The 21,728-nt window shown below is 45.3% G+C and overlaps 1 protein-coding gene across 2 annotated transcripts in view; it reads right to left on the minus strand.

Annotated features, from left to right (window-relative positions):
* The window catches only part of PRKCB (protein kinase C beta), a 227,428-nt gene that overhangs the window by 46,251 nt on the left and 159,449 nt on the right, over positions 1-21,728 (minus strand). For both annotated transcript variants that reach the window (XM_026650793.1, XM_026650794.2), the window contains 3 exons: positions 18,261-18,357; positions 9,977-10,123; positions 170-343 (listed from right to left, as the gene is read on the minus strand). In XM_026650793.1, coding sequence (XP_026506578.1) covers positions 170-343; positions 9,977-10,123; positions 18,261-18,357 — 418 coding nt within the window. The remainder of the gene's footprint in view (positions 1-169; positions 344-9,976; positions 10,124-18,260; positions 18,358-21,728) is intronic.

Raw genomic sequence — 21,728 nt, forward strand, 5'->3', positions numbered from 1 at the left:
TGGAGCCTCTTCCCCTTCACAGCACCCCGAGCTGGTCTAGAGTCCATGGTGCCTGGGGGGGACTCACCCCACTAACGTTCGCATTGGATACAAACCCCTCAGTTACACAAGGCCTCTCTGAGGGGCATGTTGCACAGGGCTGATGGCAATGTAAGGGTTGCCCACTTACCATTGTTTGAAAGCAGGAGTGAAGCTGTGTTAGGAATGGAGGCTTCCCAGCCAGAGCCAGCACTCGCTTCTCAACCATCGTGCACTCCACGTCGTCGTCCTGAATAACGACGTCCTTCTTCAGGATCTTAACGGCATAGAGCTCGTCGGTGCCTTTTCTTTCCGAGAGCATGACCTGTGCGGGAAACGGGAGAATTGCTTACGCTGTGCCTGTGCCCGGGCTACGTTTCTACTTTGTCCTCATAGATGCCAGGAGATCCACCTAGGGCTTGTTATTTGGCTATGGCTCCCATTACCACGGTGTGTGAGCATCTCGGAAATACTTACCCTCCCAACAACACGGTGAGGTAGTTTAATACTTTTATCCTCATGTCACAGATGGGGAATTGGGGTACAGAGACACTGTGGGTCAGATTCTCAGTGGTATCTATCCATATCTTTAGGCACCTAATACCATTACAAATCTTGCCCTACATGCTTTACCCTGGAGTCTGTGGAAAAGCCAGGAATTGAACCCAGATCTCCGGTCCAGGGACTTAACCACAAGACCAGCCTTCTTCTCCGAGTGCTCTGAATGGAAGCAGCACTGGTGGATGAGCCTCAGATTCAGAGAGTCCTCATCAAATACCACAGTGGTAAAAAGTTATGCAACTATCTTAATTTGCTTCCACTTTGTTTGACAGTGAATGAAAGGCGGCACTCTTTATACCCCCAGGGTAAATTGAAACACAATTATTCATCTGGCCCATCACTCAGCAACTGCTTTACTTCATGAAGAATAATTTGTTCACCTAATATTTTAAACCAGTTGTGTCAATCTGCAGATTTATTTATTATAATAAACGGAGGCTGCCGTCTCCTGCTAGTGCGATTTTGTCTCATTAATCAAATCAACCCGAATGAGGACTCCTGAAAATCCTGCCGACACCCCACAGATTATGAAGATACATTGCTTCAATTTGGTGTGGGCTGCTTCCGAAACAAACACCGCTCACCAGCGGCCACGTTTTGCTTCCCATTTTCTCTCTCTCGTTGTGTTAAATTCAAATAGTCAGTGGAATGGAATTACTTTACATTTAAAAGAGACTATTAAAATCCTTAGTCACACTGAGAACATACGTTAGGCTGTTTTGAAAATAAATTAGGAGAAATGAACATCAATAGAGTGGAACAGAAATAATTTAAGACCATAGCAGAGCTGGAAAAAAAAAAAGCTAGGCATCATCCTGTGGACTTTTGAAAGGCAAGAGAATAGAATCCCAGCAAAAATACCGCTGTTTGGGTGATAGGAGATGTGCCCCTAAGAGCGCGGCAATGCCCCCAGGAGAGGGTCCATGATTCTGTCACAGCAACTCCTATCTGGCCTGACCAACTCACTACACCTAACACATTGCTGGCATGGTATTTATCTACAAAGAACGTTGTGTAAGGTATCAAATGAAAGCTTGTAACATGCTGGTCATCAGGACCATGGCACGATGGATGTCCAGATAACAATTAAGAAGCTGTTTGTGTATACTGAAAATATGTTTAAACCAAGCAAACTAGGCAGGGCTGATAAAGGAACGTTGACTTGCCAGTCTGCCCAGGTCTCTCACGTGTAAATGGAGCAGGGTTTGCCAGAGACAATGGGAATTATAATTGCATATTGAGTCAGCAGAAAGAGCAAACTAACAGAAGGATGAGAAGAACAGCATGGCGTGTGCTGCTGAAGAATAGAGGGGCAGATGAACTTTTTCTCGGGGTGCATTTCACGGGATAGATCTCAAAGATTTACTGGACTATAAGAAGAGGGGGAACAAACCTCTGCGGGAGCAAAAAGAGCAGCACTGTTTATATCCACAAAAGCTGGATCCTGGCTGGCCAGCACTTCTGACACAGAGGAGACTTTCGGTGAGCAATCCTTGTCTAAGGCAGTTTTAGACGGTTACGTTTAGTCACTAGAAAGCATGTTAGACTTTTGGTTTATTTATAACCATTTTCTGTTTTTATTAGCCTCGCTTAGTATCACCTGAATCGCTGTTCTTTATTAATAAGTTCATTCTTGGCTTTACTAAATGTTCCTCTCAGTACAAGATAGTCAAGTGTGAATCCTCAGCCGAGCCAACAGGAAGGTGTGTTTGCTGTCGCTCTGGAGACAGTGGACTCGGTAATTTCTGTGACGGGCTGGACACTGCAGACCAATGCTCTTTCAAGGGGCTCAGGCACTGACTTGCCCCAAGTGTTCTCTGCATGGTGAAGGAAGGGCTGGCAGAGTCCAGAGGAGCGGAGTGGGCTGGTAACAGAGAGCTGATGCACAGTCTAGCAGCAGCAGCAGCAAATCTCTCGCATGCCACAGCAGAGGAGGTAATTTACAGTTCTGGATGCCCCCAAGACAGTGTCACAGGAGGTAGATTAAATACAGTGACAATATCTATGTTTCACCGTAGGGCTAGGAAGGGTTTTATTAAATCAGGTTCACGGGGCCTAATTCTACTGTGGTACAGCGATGTAAACCGAGAATAACCCCATAGGTGTGCAGTTTTATATTTAAATGAGTAACAGAGCAGAATGCGTCTGAGTCTGTCTAAGATTAGTAGATCAAACCCTGATGACTGAGCATAGGTCAAGTGTTTTGGCAAATATTTGCACATTCAAATGAGAATCGCGGCTGGTGAGGACATTCATTATTACTCAGCTTAACTAATGTAACACCACCACCTGACAGTTCCACACAGCTGTTCCATATCAAAGCCCAACTAACTCATCCCCACAGTTCCCCATGTGGCAGGTTAATGGTATTGCCCGTACCCTACGGATGGGGAAAGCGCGGCACTAAGACAGAGGGACTTGCCCGAGCTGGGATTAGAATCTCAGTGTTCCCGACTCTGCTCAGACCAGGAGACCACGGTTCTGTCTCCTTCCCCGACAATGGTTGCAGACAACTGACCTGACGCAGTACTGGTCCACATCCTCAGCCGGCGTCACTTGGCATCCTCCACTGAAGTCAACAGGATTGCGCTTGTGCTTACAACCAAGCACGTGCTAAAATACTTTACTAGATAGCAGGCCAGTGCGCGCAGCATCTTGGAGGATCAAGCCCTTGGGGCTTGCACCGAAGCTCAGGGAAAGCCTTGGAAAGAGTCTCATGGACCTTAATGGGCACTGGGACAGATTATTATTTGCATGGCAGTAGCACTTTCAGTCCCCAGTCTTCAAATTGAAGTTCAAATACCTCAGCAGCCTGACAAGCATGTGTGTGTGGAGGCAGGCATTCACTGGGCCATGAGGACAAGAACATGAAGATTACTAGCATGTGTCCTTTCTTACTAGGGACAATGTCCTGCACCCTGATGCCTTGGAAAGGAGAGAAGGTCAATCCACCCTCTAGTATTTTTGAAACCATTGCTTGGAGAAGGTATGTCCTGAAGCCTCAGAATGAAAGGTCCCTAGTTTCCCTTGACTGTTCTTCACTAGCTCATGAATGACATCAGGAGTCAAACGGCGGGTGGAGGGGAATGGTGTTAACACTTCGCTGAGCATGAGCTAAGTTCTGCCCACCGGTGAAGCTAGAATGAGATGTCACTGACAATTGACCATGGGGATCTTCAGAATATAACCACCATTTTTTCTTGTAAGCTTTAATCATCAGTGAGTTACAAACATTGACATTTAAGTCATCACCATTCGGGTTCAGAGCTGACACCCTAACAGAGGCAAACAGCGACAGTTTGCACCTCTTAGAGCTACTGTTTTAGGCTGTCTGCAAATTCAGGCAGAAGCTGCCAGTCCGCACTTCAGATGGCCACTGCCTCCATGAGGGCTAGAGGGTCTTTGTTTGTTTTTTAATGACGCATACAATGTAGGCACAAGACCAGTTTAGCAAGTCACCCAATGAGGGACAGGGACAAGGAGCAAGAACCTTCTTGCATTTAGTCGCAGTTCTCCTGTCAATTCACTGCATGACTTGAACAAGTCCCTCTCTGTGTGTGTTGTATCTCCAGCTACACAACTGGGACAGTTCTACTAGTCCACTTTGCAGGAGCAATTTGTAGGGATAAAGTGGTTATTTCCTGTAAAGTGCTTTGACTATGAAAAGTGCTATAGAAACACACAGTTAAGATTCCTTTATTCTGTCTGTTGCATCTGACCTGTGCAAGCACTTACAATTTTGCATGAACTAAGGAATATTTTAAAGTGATCACTGACATTTATCCTTAACATTCTCGTGTAGGCAGTTCAGGTTTATAAGTCACCCCGGTTATGTTTTAACAGAGTTGATTTTAACTGATCAAAAAGGATGGGCTTTGGTTCCTGAAAGCCATCTGAAGAAGGGAGATTATCTGGAAGCGAGTGAATAAACCATGTTGTTCATGTCTGGAAGGATCAGGGCTCCAGTTGGCTACACTTCTTTCTGAAAGGCTACAGGGCATCTCTAAACCTTGTGTCTCAGCATGAAGGCCACAAGTGGACTGCTTTCTTGAAACCAAGAGCAGAAGTCGTCTCAGTTATGAAGCAGAGGCATCATGGTGCATTACAAAACTTGGAGAGTTTGGATACTTTTAAAAAATTCTGTGCCTGGAAGCCTCCAGGAGAGTGTGTGCATCTTTGTGGTAAGAAAGCTCATTGAGGGATAAACACACTGGGACGTTTTCCCTGAGGTACCACCAAAAAAAAAAAAAAAAAAATTAAAAAAACAATTGATTACACTTCAAGATAAAAGCCACTGGAGTGCAGGGTTCAGTAACTGTAAATAATTATGTGGTGGATTCAGACTCTGCTTAGTCAATTGGAGCCTAGCCCTCCAGGGTGAAAACCCCCAATAGATTGATGGATGGTGCCGAAGTGATGTCAGTGTACCTTTCTCATCAAATTGGAGGGCACGTCTGTTGCCACATCACTGTTCTTAGTGTCGGCAATGGAATGAGAGGCCACAGTTTCCTGGTGTACAAAATTAAATGGGAAAAAACTGCTCTAGGGTTTACTTAAGCTGTAAATGTTTTATTCAGTGGCTCTCCAATGGCATACCAACGCTGAAACACGTGGCAGGCATCTCAGTGTGCTGGTCTAAAGATCGTGAGCCAGGCAGTTCCACATCACTAACATACAGGAGGAAAAACAGAGTTCCTTCTCTGCAGCTGCGTAAGAAATCAGTGGGCACTTGCACAGAGTGTATGTATGATGTATGCTACTAAGCCTGGGTCAATGTATTACTCTGTGTTTAGATCCAGACTGACAGACACATGGGGTCACACAAGTGTAAATGCGGAGTTGCTTCACTTAAGTCAGTGGAGCCACTCTGAATTCAGACCTGCATAACCGAGGACAGGACCTGACCCTTGGCCTGTTTGGAAGGTGCTTTCCAGACCGCTGGGAGAGGCATTCTGCACAAATAAGGTAGTGTAGCGTCTGCAGATTTTGCTTCCTTGCAACACTCACCTACGTCACTTTAGCAGCACCCACGGCACCTGAAACCCTATAAATACTGGAGCAGAAAAAAAAAACAACAACAGTGGTTTATACCATTGTCTTCAGTGCCATCCTACTGCAAACTGCGACTAAAACTGATCTGTCTAGGTACTTATATGACCCTCATCAACACAGTAGCTGAGCGCCTCCTAGAACTTCTACATAAAGTGATTCAATTCCAAGATAAAAACGGCCACCGGTGAGCAGTCTTCAGCAACTGTAAATCATTACCGGTATGTGATGGATCCAAACATGAAGGCTCTCCCCCACACCAGGGAAAGAATCAACCCTAGACAGGCAGAAGAGTAAATAACCCAAACTCATTCAGCCAGGGGATCCTGCCAACACCCTGATCTGCAGAAGCAAAAGGCTCAGGCCTTTCCAGAGAAAAGCCATAAAACCCAAGCTCACTCGTGTCACAGACTGAGTAGCTGCAAAATATGAACCAGCTGCATAAATTTAGCTTTTTACAATTTTGGTTAGACCAGAGGGAGGCTTTGCCAACATTGCACTGTTCAATTAAAAACAGGCCTAGGGAATTATGGGTCCCTTCTCCCCCTCCACCTGCTAAAGCTCAAGGAGAATCCCATAATTTATAGCTGCTTGGGTCTGCTCTGGTCCTGGCTATCAGAGCAGCCAAGGAGGGGGAGCAGATGGGCCTGTCCCCAGCCCAGGAATGGGCCAAGATGCCCTGGATTTAGCGACGGGTGGCCGTAGCATCTTGCTAAGCACATTTCAGCCTGAGTCCAGGTGGAACTGAAGACCAAACACTCACTCAATGAAACGTGATGCCATTATTTTACTGAGCTCCCACAGCAGTAACAAAGCCAGAGGAGAACTGTTCCATCCCCTGACCCTCAAGCCGGTCTTTGCGGTGGCTTTACACCTACAGACACAGTCTGTAAGATAGATTGCAATTCCTTTTCTGGCACACGAGAAGCTGATCTTTAACTTGATTTATTCCTGTAAGAGAGCGTATGTGCTTGGGAAGGTTTCAGCATAATAACTGGAGGCAGTCCAACTCTGGATGAGGAGAGGACAGGTTTGTTAAACTCCACCGAGGCCAATATCTAGGGTTTCCTGATGCTTGCCAGCCGTAGCATGCAAGTGAGGAGAATACTAAGCAGTAAATGCTGGCTCTGGGTACCAAAGAGTTAACCAGTTTATTAGTGAAACAGGGATTCACTAAAATAGGTTCAATTATAGTCAAACAGCTCTTACAGGCTGTTTTGAATCTAAAAAAAAATCAATAACTTGATAGGTGGTTTACCACGTACGGCAAAACATGGAGCTAGAAAGTTTAAGCTGCGGCAACACAGGCTGTGGAAGGAGGCTACTGTGACAGATACAAATTACTGCTAGCCAGGCTGCACATGTCTAGGGCAGAATGTGTTTCTCAAACCTGCACAGCAGAGCTCAGCCATCCAATTGGGCAGTTATGGGGAACAAGCAACGAACATAAGAACGTTATGCCCAGTATCCTGTCTTTCCGACAGCGGCCAATGCCAAGTGCCCCAGAGGGAATGAACAGAACAGGGAATCAAGTGATCCATTCCGTCGCCCATTCCCAGCTTCTGGCAAACAGAGGCCAGGGACACCATCCCTGCCCATCCTGGCTAATAGCCATCGAGGGACCGATCCTCCATGAACTTATCTAGTTCTTGAAGCCTGGACAGATCTAAGGAAACAAGATGCCCCATTATGGGGGAAAAGATTGTTTTGTGCTGATGCCACCTTAGACCCAGTGCCTCCCTGCCAACATGCCCATTTCACACGCTAGCTAGCTCATGGGCTGGGATGGATTTGATGATCCGCATGGTTAATTTTGAAATGTCCAACAGCTCCATCTTACTAAGTGGAAAATAAATAATAATAAACGACATTCTCTCCACACAGTCCTTAAAAGCCTTAAATCCTCTAAAGCGTTTTCCCAGATATCCCTCCGGCAGAGAGACGCGCAGCTGGAACTCCTTGATTTCAGAATGTTAAGGAACAAATGTGCAGCAAAGGATGAGAGGAAAAAAGTGGGGAACCCTCCCACTGGGGAATAGTGGGAGCCGGGCTGGATCTAATCGCATAGACCAACGTTCTGTTTTAACGAGCACTAATTAGCATATTTATAACAGTCTGTTCCATAGAACAGTTGCTGTCACATTCCCTTACATAAGCCACGATTCCAACTGAGGGGTTTATTAACGTTTCTCAAAATAAAAAGAAGAGGAGAAAAAACTCCCAAATTCCCAGATGCCAAAGCAGGAGACTTTCAAAGGGATTATTTGTGTGGTGGAGGAGGAGGGGGGCGGGGAAGAGTGGGCAAAAGCAGCGGCTAGTTTTCATTTGTAAGATTTTAGTGGTGTTGTTTTAAACTGCAGTTGGCTAGGGTCTGAGATGACAAACCAGAAGGCACTTGGGAGAGGTCACAGCTGGCAGAGAATGTTTAGGTGGTTTGTGACTGTGCTCCATTTAGTATCGATTTGACAGGCTTACAGGGGAAAGTTGAAGACCGGTTCGGATGTTCCTGGGTGTGAGAGAGATTTGGATTGATTGACTGGCTGAGTTAATCTGCATGTGATTATTTAATACTGCTGGGCAGTCACTAATTAATTGTTTGGGGGCCCATCGCTTTCTGTATGGGGGTGTGTGTGTTATTTTGTTGTTTAAAGCTAAAGAACTAGAATAAACCTGCATGCATCTTCACTACTATTTTAGCTTTAGAACCAAGAGCAAACAGCTAACATGGACCCTCTCCAGAGCTGTCGCTTCGAGAAGCTCCTGGGGCAGCTGCCCGGATGGAGAATCTGATGGTTCTAAGGGCTGAGGGAAGTTAACACATTTGCTGTTCAGTAACACTTTTTGGAGGATCTCAAAGCCCCCACAAACATTATTTACTCTGTGAAATATTTCCATTTCCAGATGGTAAAACAGAGGTTGTGACTCGCTCGAGGTCATGAGTTGGTGCCAGAGCAAGGAACAGAACCCAGACTCCTGACTCTAGCCATGAGAGAACACTTCCTCCATCTGGATGAGTAAAGGAGGGTAAATATAGGGTGAATCCTGAAGGACACAATTTTGATCCATTACATTTATCAGAGATATTAGCATCGTGTCCTCTCGGTACACTGTCACCCCCCCTCCCCCCATCCAAGACATTTATACTGAGGTGGAGAAATATTCCTCTATTAAGAAAGCTCAGTAAACAGTCTGGTGTCAGGCCATCTGTCATAGCGGTGAACGATGTATTGATACACCAACAACGGAAACACAGCCTTCCGCCTAGTCTAGACTTTGAAGCTGAAGTAGCAATTTCAGGATTGAAATTTCTAATGAAAATCTTGATAAAGTTGGCAAACCACTAAGAAAAATAAGGACTCTAGAATCCCACAATTACTAGAAGAAACAAATTCTCTTACCGCACATAACTGGTCTGTAAAGCCAATTAAAACGTTCATGTAGATTTTTAATTATTAGAGAGGAAAAAACACTCAGTTGAACAGAAAGAGCTTTAACACATGTATATACACACACACTCTGTATGTATGTAACCCTATTTCCAGAAAGAAAATCTCAATTTTTTAATCTCTAACTAACCAGATACCTGAATTTCAGCATTCCTTACTATGACTGGGATGCATCAGAAATTGATAAATTGCTACACAGTCCTCAGGTGAAAGGTGGTCAAAATAGCAGAGCACTCTCCACCTTAAATCAATACCCTCTAGTCCCTGATACCGCCCTGGTGACAGCACCTGAACACCACTGGTGCCTCTTATAAGTGGAATTTCCCAGGACACAAAAATGGAACCTTGGCTGTCCTACTGCTCCAGCCTTTCCACAGAGAAGCATTTGGAAGAACAAGAAGTGCTTTGGTGTTTATGGCATGATCCCTTTTTAAAGCAGGTATCTAAGTTTTCAACGGGATGGTTCTACCTGCTGACCGAACAGTTCTCTGCCCTTGCGCTGTACTGCAGAGGAGACCCCAAGGCAGTCCTGCCTACATCGCTTACACAGTCTAGAGCCAAGCCCCTCTGGTTTCCCGGCTGCAGTCACTGGAAGCGCTCATTCTCCTCTCTGCTGACAGTTTGACTGCAGCAATTAGCGCTCATTCTTCTAGTCACGTGCCAAATTCAGATGCGAACTCCCTTCCCATATGGCCTGTCCTCTCCCCAATCCTGCCATCTAATGAGCTGGGGAACGCACACATGTCGAAGGCCAGCCAGGCTCCCAGGCATCATTCCTAGGCCCAGCCTGCTGCTCTGGAGTAATGTGACAGAGCCTAGATTAGGAATTATTATGGACACATGAAAGTCAAGCACAGCACTGTTCACAGATGTACGAACACATGGACCTCCTCAGACCGCACCTTTCCAAAGCTTCCTTTCCCCAGCACCATGAGGAAATTAAAATCTGACAGTTTCATCCGATCTCTGTTTCCATTGTTGTCAAATTTGGAAATCGCATGCGTCATCCTCTCCTCGGCTGCCTTGGCGCCTGGACCAATCCTGGCTCTCTGAAAGGGGAAGAGTGGGGGGGGGGAAAAATCAAGTGAAATGACAAGAAAGACCATTTTTAAGACTGAGTGTATGTTAAAGGGATTATTTCTAGGCAAAACACTAGGCTGAGCTGTGAATGCCTTTTCCATATGAACAATCAAACCACCACCCAGGTCACAATTTGGTAGGTTTGCAAACATAGTGCATAGCATTGCTCCCCGTATTTTAAAACAAATCTCCTTGGAAGGTCCCCTACCCATTACTCCTCCCTGGAGAGCTCACTGGCTGTCTCCCTCCTCTCCTGCAGCTTTCAGAACATTGAGAAAATCTAACTTGACTGGTGAGGGGAGAGCGTCCCTCAAGGTATGGAAAAAGTAATTAGAAACAGAAAAAGACACCAATTACATTCCACCTAGACCACTCCCCTGGGGACACTACACTGCATATTTTCCACTTCTTTGTCCTGTCTCTTTTTAAATGCCTTTGTTCATGGGGCTTCCACCATTTCCCCTGGGAAGGCATTTCCTTAGAACAGGGAGTCTCTAAGCTCCAGCTACAATACAGAGAATATTTAAAAAATAAACGGTACAAAAGATTTGAAGAGTCAGTTGTCGATCATTGGGGGGGAACATAGAGAGTATGGGGGAGATGTTGTTATGTTGGGGTTGGCAGCACACATAATACATACAGACTGTAATGTCTCCAATGGGGTGGTAAGTGGTGGGCGAGATCAAGACACAGTTGACTGGAATACTTGTAAGTAATCTGCGGAATGCCCTTACAAATTGCTATCAGAGGGAGCAACCAGGGAGTGTCCCCAAGCATGCTACAGGTTAACGGAACATTTAAAACTCTGTTCTCCCCCCAGACACATGAGAGAATGCTCATCAGTAACAGCACAGTGATAAGATCTAGGAATAAAAAAACCACATGGGCTTAGATGAGCTGCTTCCTTTACAAAGGCAAACTGTATGCCTTGGGTCCCTGGCCTTATGCACAAAGGGCTTTAAATACAAACATGTTGGAGTAAAATAAGGGGAATTTTTATCCAGCCCAGACTTTATTAACATCTGATATTAAAGAGAACTGGGCTCCTCTGTCATTTCAGGCTGAATGCATGAAACCACAAATACATTTCTGAGAACAGACTCCACAGTGCTTCTTCTTCCGCATCCTCAAAGCAATCACACAAGCTGGTCGAATCACAACTGCTTATTAAGAAGCCTCGCAAAAGACATTTTTAAGCACTAAAGCTCATCACTTGCTCTGTGCCTTGTCATTGGTCCAGTGGCTATCTAACTTACTGAACCAGAATTTGTAAAAGCTATCTCACAATGTATTCCGTTTTAATTTTTAGAAATATGCCACACTGTAGAGCCTGCACAGAGCTCAGTCTAGCATGAAATTCCATCAACCCGATTCCAGCAGCTCAATTTTAGTGTCGCTCATAGCTCCTCCAGATAGGAGGCTCACAAGTAATCACCAAGACTTTGCTGGTGCTAATTGGTTATTGCAAGGTTCTCTCTGCTATAAAAGTCTCCATTCAAGGTCACCTGCAGCACCTACCAATAGGTGACCGAAGGTCTTGCACTGAAAACGAAAGAAAACGTCGCAAAAACCTGAAGCCATCGATGCCTAATTGCAGCTGCAATTCTGAATGAGTGCTCCAGGGAAGAGGTTGAAGTCATTGAGCGGCCTTATGTCCAAGACTGGCTGCAAACAGAATGACAGCCTCGGACCTGTGCGTAAATCTATAACCCTATCGTTTTTTAAAAAAACCCACTGATTCAGCCTCCCAGAAAAGTGCAATTTTCAAAAGTAATTTTTAGACTTTTTACCGTTTCCAAAGTTCTCTAGCTAAGGTGGAATCCTGCCCAAACCCATTGTATTTTCTTAGTATTCAGAACTAGACATGTGACAGTGAATAAAATCCAGGCACTTCCAGCAGAGGGCTGGTTTCTGCTTCCCCTAGTTGGCCCCCTGGTGGGTAGCTCCATCTGGCACCCAGTGCTGGGGCTGAAGCTGAAATGAAAGGCAAGCAGTCACCTGGAGCCTCGTCTGCACTCATGCTTGCCTCTCACCATTGCTAGCATTGGTCAGAGCTGAACTGGTGAGAGCAGCGGTGGGACGTTTGGCCGGGGGGAGGGGAGCCTAGGGTGGACACCACGCTTGATGGGGGTTGGAATAAACTTTCCCCACAGTCAAGTTATTCCATCAGTGCCCTTCTACTGAAGCACCTGATATTAGCCATTGGCAAACAGAACATTCAGCTAGATGGATCTGCTCTGGTCTGCAAGGGCAATTCCTAAGACCATTTTACTGACGTAAGATCATAATTCATGCACATGAGGGTACAGAATTAGGGATTCATGTTTCACTTTAGCCTCAGCACTTCTTAACACAGTGTTCTTAACCACGCACACTTGGTATTGGATTAATATTGTCTGGGGCATTGAATTTGACTTAAGAGGTTTCATATTTGTACAATTAAGCAAGACTTTGTACAATTAAACAAGCTAAAGCCCGTCCTGGGTTGTACACTTTTGCCTGTAAAAGTTCTTAGCAGGTCACATTCCAGAGCCATTTTAATACAGGTGAAAATATAGGCACAATGAAGAGGAATATTCATATTAGGGGAAAACATTTCCACATGGTATAGATGGTCTTAAAGCATTTTTGTCAAGTCAAATTTGACACCAAATCATGGTCTGTGAAAACAAGCTGTTACAAAATTTAGGACCAATATTGAAGATTCCATGACATTTTAAACAATACACATTACCCTTGGGTGCTTGCAGTCCAAACATTGCAACACTGCACCAGTGCATGAGAACCTGAAAGTGACATTGGCTAACCAAGAGTGAAACTTTCACTGCTGAGGAAAATGCAAAGAGCAAATGAACAATATAAGGAGTAAAAAGTAATCTAAGGGTTTTCATTTGCTCTGTTTTAATAGTCTCTAATAGTTTTCTTAAATGCAATTTATAACCCAACTATCTCTTTAAATGTGATATTGACAGGTCTTTTGTATTACTGTTGTCCATACTAATGTTGCTAGTAATTGAGGTTTTTGTGCTCAAGGAAGTTCTCCCTCCCTCTCATTTCATCTAGTGTGTAACCTGAATTTGTGATACCAAAATAATGTCTAGGATAGCAGATAATGAGATTATAAATACAGGAAGGCTTTACTGAAAGATCAGGCAGAGTGTTTAGCAAAACCAGAAGGGAGAAAGCCATTAAAAACACATAAGTGCCTATAATAATAGACCACAGAACACAGCTGACCACTCCTCAAGTAAAGGTAACTTGCTTTCTCTATCATTGTGCTCATGTTCCCATGTCTGAGTCACTGTGAAAGTCCTTTAACATTTTTAATACACTCTTAATGCTCATGTTCTCTCTCTGGTTTATAACTAATTCATTGCAAATGTTGCCACAAAAATAAAAAAGCACTTGACCATCATTATCCAATCCAATTTGTCATAGTTAATTTACTGCACCTGACTCTATGCAATACCAGCTGATGTTCACATCGATCAAGGTGTCCCAGCAAGTGGCTGGTAAATGATAAGGAAAATTGGCAAAACATGCAATGCAAGCTTCACTCTATGCCTGTTTCAGAACTCTTTGTTAAGCCGAGGGTACTTACAGTTGCAGACATAAGTCTGAAGGAAGCCCACAAAAAGGCATATGGCAATCAATATTTCAGCCAGTAATTACACTGCATGCTAAACAGAACAGAGGGGCCAGAGGTTGCTGAAAAAAGGCACATAGACAAGCGTTTTAACAGGTCTTCTGTAGCATGCAGTGCTCCATATCATTCCTTTCATGTTTACTTCCTTTGCAATGCTTTCTACAGCATCTCAGAATGTAAGACTGAAACTCTGTCCTATTGATTTGTGCTGCCCAGAAAGGCAGGATCAAGCAGTACTAATGCAAATCGATTGGTGGATTCTTTTTATCCCTTATCATTTTAACTGAAATGACAGAACTCTTGCCGGCTGCATTACAATTAGCGTCACAGTGCATCCCCGTGACCTCTCAGGACACCCTAGGAAGGCTGTTGCTGAACGGACAGGCAAGTTAGAGATTTCGGTCTTAAATCACATTTTCAGTTCCTAGCAAATCCATGTTGTAAGGAAGCACTAAAGAAAGATAGAGTATCCTCATGGACTCGAATACTGAACTGAAATCATTCTGAATTTCTCTCTGGTCTAGGATTTGGTTCCATTGCAATGTCAACAAATCCAAGAACAGGCGGAAGATTGTTAATTGTTACATTCGGTCTGGTGTGAAGTACAGGGTTATCCAGTCATAGTGCTGTAGGTCAACAAGAGCCATATTAAAGCTGCATTCTTTTCCTCTTGAATGTGCAGGCAAGATACACATGAGCATTATGAGACTCTACACATCTAAGCAAAGAAATAATGAGGCCATGTATGATAGTTGTGTAATTTAGACTGATGTCCACTAGACCAGCCATTTCGTTTCACACACAACTTAAGGACAGATTACAGATCTCCAGACGGAATACGGTCACCTTCAGGAGGCTCTTAATATGGTGAGAAGCCAGGGAGGAGACTGAGTCAACTGCCATTCTAGAAAAGAGCCACTGGGGCCTATCCAGCCCCAAATTAAAGATTCTCCCTCAGGAAGCTCTTATAGGGGCGGGTCAGATCAAAAACCCACTGAAAATAAGTGAAAAGATTCCCACTAACTTCATGGGCTTTGAAGCAGGTCCCTGGTGCTGCTACCAGCCAAGTCATGGCGTCTTATAGGTGGCATTAACATCCCGCATCAAGGTCCTTTTTACGCTTCATGACACTACCCTGTGCTTGTAGCAGCTAAGCCAGACTAATTCACCTGGGACAGTCCATGCTGCAAGGCTCCACGCGCGCTCTTCAGCTCCAGGAACCCCTGGGACCTTCATGAATGAATTCTGACCACCACTTCCCAGGCATGTTTCTTTCCAGCCCTGCCTGTGCCAATTAAAAGGATTCCCCTGAGCAGCTATTCAGCCGAAATCCCTGTCTCTTCTAGTAGCTGATTATCACAAGTTTGAGTTCGGAGCAGCACATCAGTCTGCATCCTGGCTGTGAGGGTCACACATCAGTAACTGAACAGCTGGTAGGATCCTGCAGAATGAAGGTTTTTTTCCTTCCCCTTATTTTCTCCACAGAGTCACCAAAGTGCTGTGGGTTTGCATAGTGTAAACTGGAACACGCAACTATTTCCAATGTTCCAAAGAAGCTTTTTGAGATGACAAGTAACTAGCAAGAAACACTGAAAGGAACAAATGCTACAGAAGAGATTCTGCGTGTAAGTAGGTCAGCGTGCCGCACCAGTGTGACACTTCTCAGGGGACTGACGCCTGGAACCCAGCTTCCAAAAAGGGGCTTTGCTCGCTTCCAGCTCCGCCCTTCAGACACATTAGGCTGATGCTGATGCCATTTTTCATTGCATTTGCACTGTGCATTTCATAGAAATGCACCATAACCAATCTGACCTTCGCTGTCACTTGGCCTTGCCAACCGGTCTGTGGCCCAATTAATTTAGCTTCCAATTCCTAATATGTTAGACAGCGTCACTGCGCAGGCACGCCAAGCAAGGTAAAAAAGTGCTATCTACAGTATTAAACAGGAACTCGTAAACTTGTGTATAGGGCCCCGTTGCTCCTCCAAGAATTCCATCCGCATTTTCTGTCAGTTAATAGGCGTTTTGTACTCAATTGTTAAGGATCAGTTCCTAACAAGTGTCAATTCACAGGAAGTGTCATCCTCTCAAAGATGAAAGAGATCACCACCCGAAATATGTGAGATAATATACTGGAGGTTACCACAACACAACGTAGGAAACAGAATGTGTGCAGAATAACTTAAGGATTCCTCTCCAAGCTTGGTCTCCAATCCAATTATATCAATATCTTAGTTTATCTTCATTAATTATATTAATTTATAGCCACACAGACTACAGATAAAACAGATTAACAAATTCCATTATATTGTACTTCAAAACTGAGAGTAAAATTGCAATTTCAAACAACACTTCCATTGTTCTGACATCAAGTGTATGTTAGGCCATCACAGGACATGATCTTCATCCTTCTTACATTAAAAGATAGCCTTGAAAGTATATTAACGTAATGATTTCCTCTTCCGGCTACATTTATGTTCATGCTGACAAACACAAAAATTGTATAATCCCAAATCCTAATAAAGAGATCCAATCTAAAGAGTTGAGAATGAAATGGTAAAGCTGAGTTTATTATAAAGCTTTGTGTTTAAATGAGAAATATAAAAGCTGCCAACAATTAAAAAGCAAAAAACCCACAGCCTGATTGGCTCACAGCTTCATGCCAACTGTAAATTCTAGCTCTGTGGCTCTGGATTGAGCGCTCAGTAGCACGCAGATTACTACAAACCAAAGCTATCCAAAATTTTACTTTGGTGCAATGCTTTTCTAGCTTAATTGTAGATAACATTATAAGCAAAAAGAATCCTGTGCATACATCTCACCTCCTCCAATAGATTCTCCAGTTGGTGGCTAAGCCACAGTTCCAAAAAAACTAAAACCAAACAAACATAGATCGCAGTCTTTTCTAATTAAAATACAATGTTCTAGAGAAGTGAAAGGGTTAACTCATGCAATAAGTTAGAAATAACTCCTATCAGCACCAACCGTCGTCAGTGTATAGCTGATACCCCCCACTACAACTTCATGCCCTAGTGAATCTGCATACTGGATCTGAACCTTCTGCAGCCTTTCCATCTTAGTTATGAAATAATGCACTGCCGTTGGTTCCACATATCTGAGCTGCTATTTTAAACACACAAAGGGCGTAGAAACGCACAGTGTCACTGAGTCAGCAGAGTCTAAATGTTTACGTTAAGATCAAACGTGATTCGCAGTATGTTTTACTAATGATAACCTTTAATACCCACTCAAGCCAAGTGCTCTTGTGAAGACAAATATTAGGACTCCTCGGCCCAAACAATAGATATTGGAAGCTCTCTTTGAAGCAACTGTGCTGAATTTAATTAAAGGTTGTCAAGTAAAAATCCCATTGAGTGTCCTCAATGCCTAGTTAATATTCAGCCGGGCTGTGGACTCAGATGGAGAAAATGCATGTGTACGAATGCAACTCCACAGCAGTCACTCATTGCTGAAGCCAATTTCGGTCTAGGGCTCACTGCACAGCATCAGACACTCAGCTGGCGTACATCGGCCTCGCTCCACGGACTTTGATGGCGCTTTGCTGATCTACACCAGCTGCAGATCTGGCCTCAAGCTCAATAATCAAAAGCTTGAATGTTGTGCACAAAACCGCCAACTCTGGAGTTTTGCTATTTGAAGACTGGGCCAATTGGGGCAAGTTCTCATGTCATTAAACAAATGGCTGTTCAGAAGAAGAAAACCTCAGTTCATTGCGGTGTCTTTTGCATGTATGGAGTCCCAGGAAACAGGGTAAATAGAACGAATGCCTAGAACAGCAACGTTCCTTAGGGTTCCAACATGGCGGGGGGGGGGGGGGGGAGGGTTCATGGACACAGGAAAAGTGGGGGGGGGGGGGGGGGGTGTCATTTTTTATTAGACCAACTTCTCTTGGTGAGAGAAACAAACTTTCCAAAACTTGCAAGCTTGTCTTTCTCACCAACAAAGTGTCCAGTGAAAGATAATACTTCACCCACCTTGTTTCTCTAATGTCCTAGGGCCAACAAGACTGCACCAACACTGCACGCACAGTAAAAGTGTTGCCTCCACATATACCCATGAATTTAGTAAGCTTCTGCACTGATCACTTAATGCATCCAGGTAAAAAACAGCCGGGAGGCTTCAGGTCTCTGAAGTGATCTTTCGTTAGTTCCCCCCACAAACCCAGTGCACAGCTCTGGGTGGGATGAATGCAGGCAGGCTACCCACGAAAGGGCACAAGAGTGAACGAAGCCCTGCCCCATGGCTACACAGGCAGGAAAGGGGACGGGGAAGAGCATGGGGTTGGAGCAGAGCTTCCCTCCCTCCCTCCCTCCTTGGTGAGATGAGGGCAGGGTGGAAATGCCCTTTACTGAGAACAACCTTTCACCCCAGGACTCGAGGCAGCCCACGTAGTACTGGCTATAAGGGAAGGTGGTGGGTGTCTGAGAAAACTCCATTCACCTCAAATTTCTGCCTGAGTTCCTCGTTTCCTTCTTCTCCCTCGGGGGGAACCGGAACGTTGAAGTATTCCCCCTCCTCCTGGCTCAGCAGTTTAAACCTAGATGGACAGAGCAAGAACAGCATGTAACTAAGACAGGCCTGAACCTCAGACACCAGTCACAGAATCATAGAACCATAGGGCTAGGAGGGACCGCTAGGGTCAGCGAGTCTAACCCCCCTGCCAAGATGCAGGATTTGTTGGGTCTAAACCATCCGAGACGGATGGCTCCAGCCTGCTTTTGGCTTGGCTGTTAAACACAACTGTCCTGCTCCGTTCCCTTTTCCTTCTGCACCGATGATGATCTCCTGGGTTTGAAAGAACCCAGCTCTTCATACTCACAATACCCCCTTCATCAGATTTCCAGCTGTGTCGCTGGAACACCGTGCAGGCGTTTGGTTGTTCCCCCCAACACACACACACAAACAACAGCATAACGCCCTTCCACAAGGCACCTTGATGGGGGGTTTTGCCAAGTGGTATAGACACCAAGAGCCATTGGAGCCTGGTTTAAACTAGGGGCCTGACTGAAAGTCCATTGAAGTCTATCAGTCTTTCAATTGACTTCAGTGGGTTTTGAATCATGCCCGCTCAACCAAGGCAGTGAAACTGGTGGTAGCACCAGTGGGAATGCCCCCTCCCCAAAGATAGAGATTTTGGCATTGCCGACCCAATCTGCTCCCGGGGGCCCAGGACCAGAAGAGCAGGCCAGCCGCTTATCGCCAGAGCAGTCAGGGATGGCAGGGGCTAGTGCTGCTGCAATGGAAATATCAAGGGGCCTGATGGTTGTTTCTGCTCCTGCGGGTTGTTCCGCTGCATAATCTGGGAACCAACGTTCCCTGTAAACTGCGTGGAGCAAGAGCAGGACGTGGAGGGGCTGGAGCAGATGCTGCAGCCCCTGAAGTCAGGCTGGGAAGCAGGCCGGAACCTAGGCGATCGGGCCAGGGCTAGGAGCAGCTACCCCGGCAGCTAGTGAGAGATGCAAATGGCCGGGACCCGCCATCCCAGCCTGGAGCCAGCTGCCCACCCACTCAAGTCTCAGTAGCTCCCCATGCACATCACCCACCCTACTCCCCCTCCTATCGTCTGCATCCCCACTCAAAGCGAGCTTCCGCTGCCTCGGAGAACAGCCACAGCCATGAAGTGTAAAGCAAAGATTTCCACAAAAATCGGGGAGGGGGTGGAGAGCTTAGCCAGCAATTAACAGACATCATGGAAATGTCATTCAGATCGGAGGCATTTTATTCAGCCCCGGGCAAAGCCTGGGCTCCCTCAGTGAATTCCTTTCCACAGCAGTCTGCGAGGGGCCGTTATCGTTATCGGCTGGATGTTATCTAGAGAGCCTTGTGTCTACAGTGAATGAACAAAGTGGTATTTGCATAATACAGGGACGGCCTCTTCCTTTGAGCCTGCTTTCTCCATTAACTGCAGTTGTTGAGATATGAAATATGCATCAGAGCCTTCTCCCAGAGTTTATTCTAGCCAAACGCTGTGACAGGGAAAATTACTTAGATCTCCACTTACATGATTTTAAAACTCCGTGAGAAACTCTGGCTCATGCTTTCCATTGCGCTAGGAGGGGGCGATGGCCTGATCCCAGCTGAAGCGCACACATGCCTGCAGGCGACCATAAGCCTTGGAGGGATTTGTAATTTAGCTTCTTTCCAGGAGAGAGACACTGCCTCCATTTCAGGTATATTTTAAGCGGGTGAGGCCCAGGGGACCTGAATGTGGTTTTGGGAGATGGGATCTCTAATTCCTGATCTCATTGCTGCATGGAACTTATGTCTCTACGCTTCAGCTTCTCCAGCCGCACAGTGGGGCTCGTAAGACCTGCCTTCTAGTGGAGCTGAGAGACCTCACTAACGTTTGCCAGGCACTGAGAGCTCCAAATGTGAGAGGCAGGGTATCCTTACGACTATTTCATTAGCAGAAACTCCGACCAGGCAGGAGGTACGAATGTAACCGGATGTTCCATTGCAGAGCTGTGTGTTCCTCTGGCGAGGTACGTTACCCATCACGGAGCAGCACGCAGCCCGGCCGTGCACCTTCCGGGTGGATTCTGGAGGGGCTATTCCTGGAGCTGTGCTGTCCTTTTATAATGACACAGACGCTTCTATCCAGAAACCCAGAGTTTGGAGGTGGAAAAGGTGTAGTCCCACTCCTCAGCCTTAAACAGGGGTGGACCGGCTTAATATTTACAAATGCCTTATCAGGCCTTCTTGCCCCCCCCCCCCCACACACACACACTCCTCCCCCTCCTGGAGCTATTCTGCAGAGATCAAGTGGGAACCTGGACAAGATAATATGGTAATAGGGCAAATGAGTGATGTGCAGGCATATTTTTATGGTATACCACCACCAGTTAAAAATAACAGATTACAGCTGTATGACGTTTGTTGATTATTCTGTTTTCTAAACATTCCTTCTCTAACTGCTCTGAGTTAAATTAGAAATATGGGCTCTTACACATTTTCCTCTCTATATCTGCAAGGCAGTTTCTTCAAGGAAAAAGTGGAGAATCCAGGGAAGCTTTTTGCCTCCCATAATAAGTGGTCCGTCTGGTTTTTGCTTGCAAGACACATACAATACCCGTTTAAATTACTATACTTCACATGGTAAGGTAACATATCTCTCAAGCCTCAGTGACTACAAAAGGAAATTAAAATGGCATGAAACCTGCTGGGGAAGATAACATGAAAATGAAGAGACCCCATACAACATGATTTTTATGGGCCCACTGTGTTCATCTTTCGTATGGTAACAAGTGACAATAATTACATGCTTTGGACAGGATTTCTCATTTCATTGAAAGAAACCTCTAATCATCATTTCAGCTAGTCCACGGGCTGCAGAAGCAACAGCCTCAGACATAATTCATGTTCCTTCTCTACTCTCTCCCTTAACTAGCTACCACTGGCTTTTCTTTGGATTCACACTGTGATCAACACAAAGGCTCCTTGCTGGGTACGTGAAGCCACGAGACTATTGTTAAAATCACCCTAGATTACATTTTTCATGCTCCCTTGTAGCCCAATACATTTGAAGTTTTGAAACCTACATACTACCATGCAGGACAAATGCTGGGATTTGGGATTACGGATTAAATCTATCATTCTGATGTGTGCCTAGACCAGGGGTGGCCAAACTGTGGCTTGCTAGCTGCATGCGGCTCTTTTTACAGTTAAAGTGAGGCTCACGGAGCCCCCCCAAACTCCTGCTCATTCTCCACCTATCAGACTGGGGGGGGGGGGCGCTCAGGGCTTCTGCCCTGCAGTAGGGTGGTGGGGTTAGGGGCTTCTGACAGAGATGATTGGTGCCTGCTGAAAGTGGGGGCATAATTTAAAGCTTTGTTCCCACCCCCAACAGCTTGAGTCTCTCTCACACACACACACACACACACACACACACACACACACACACACACACAC

This window comes from Terrapene carolina, unplaced genomic scaffold (genome assembly GCF_002925995.2).
Source record: "Terrapene carolina triunguis isolate 2854851 unplaced genomic scaffold, T_m_triunguis-2.0 Scaffold93, whole genome shotgun sequence".
Classification (NCBI taxonomy): Eukaryota; Metazoa; Chordata; order Testudines; family Emydidae; genus Terrapene; species Terrapene triunguis.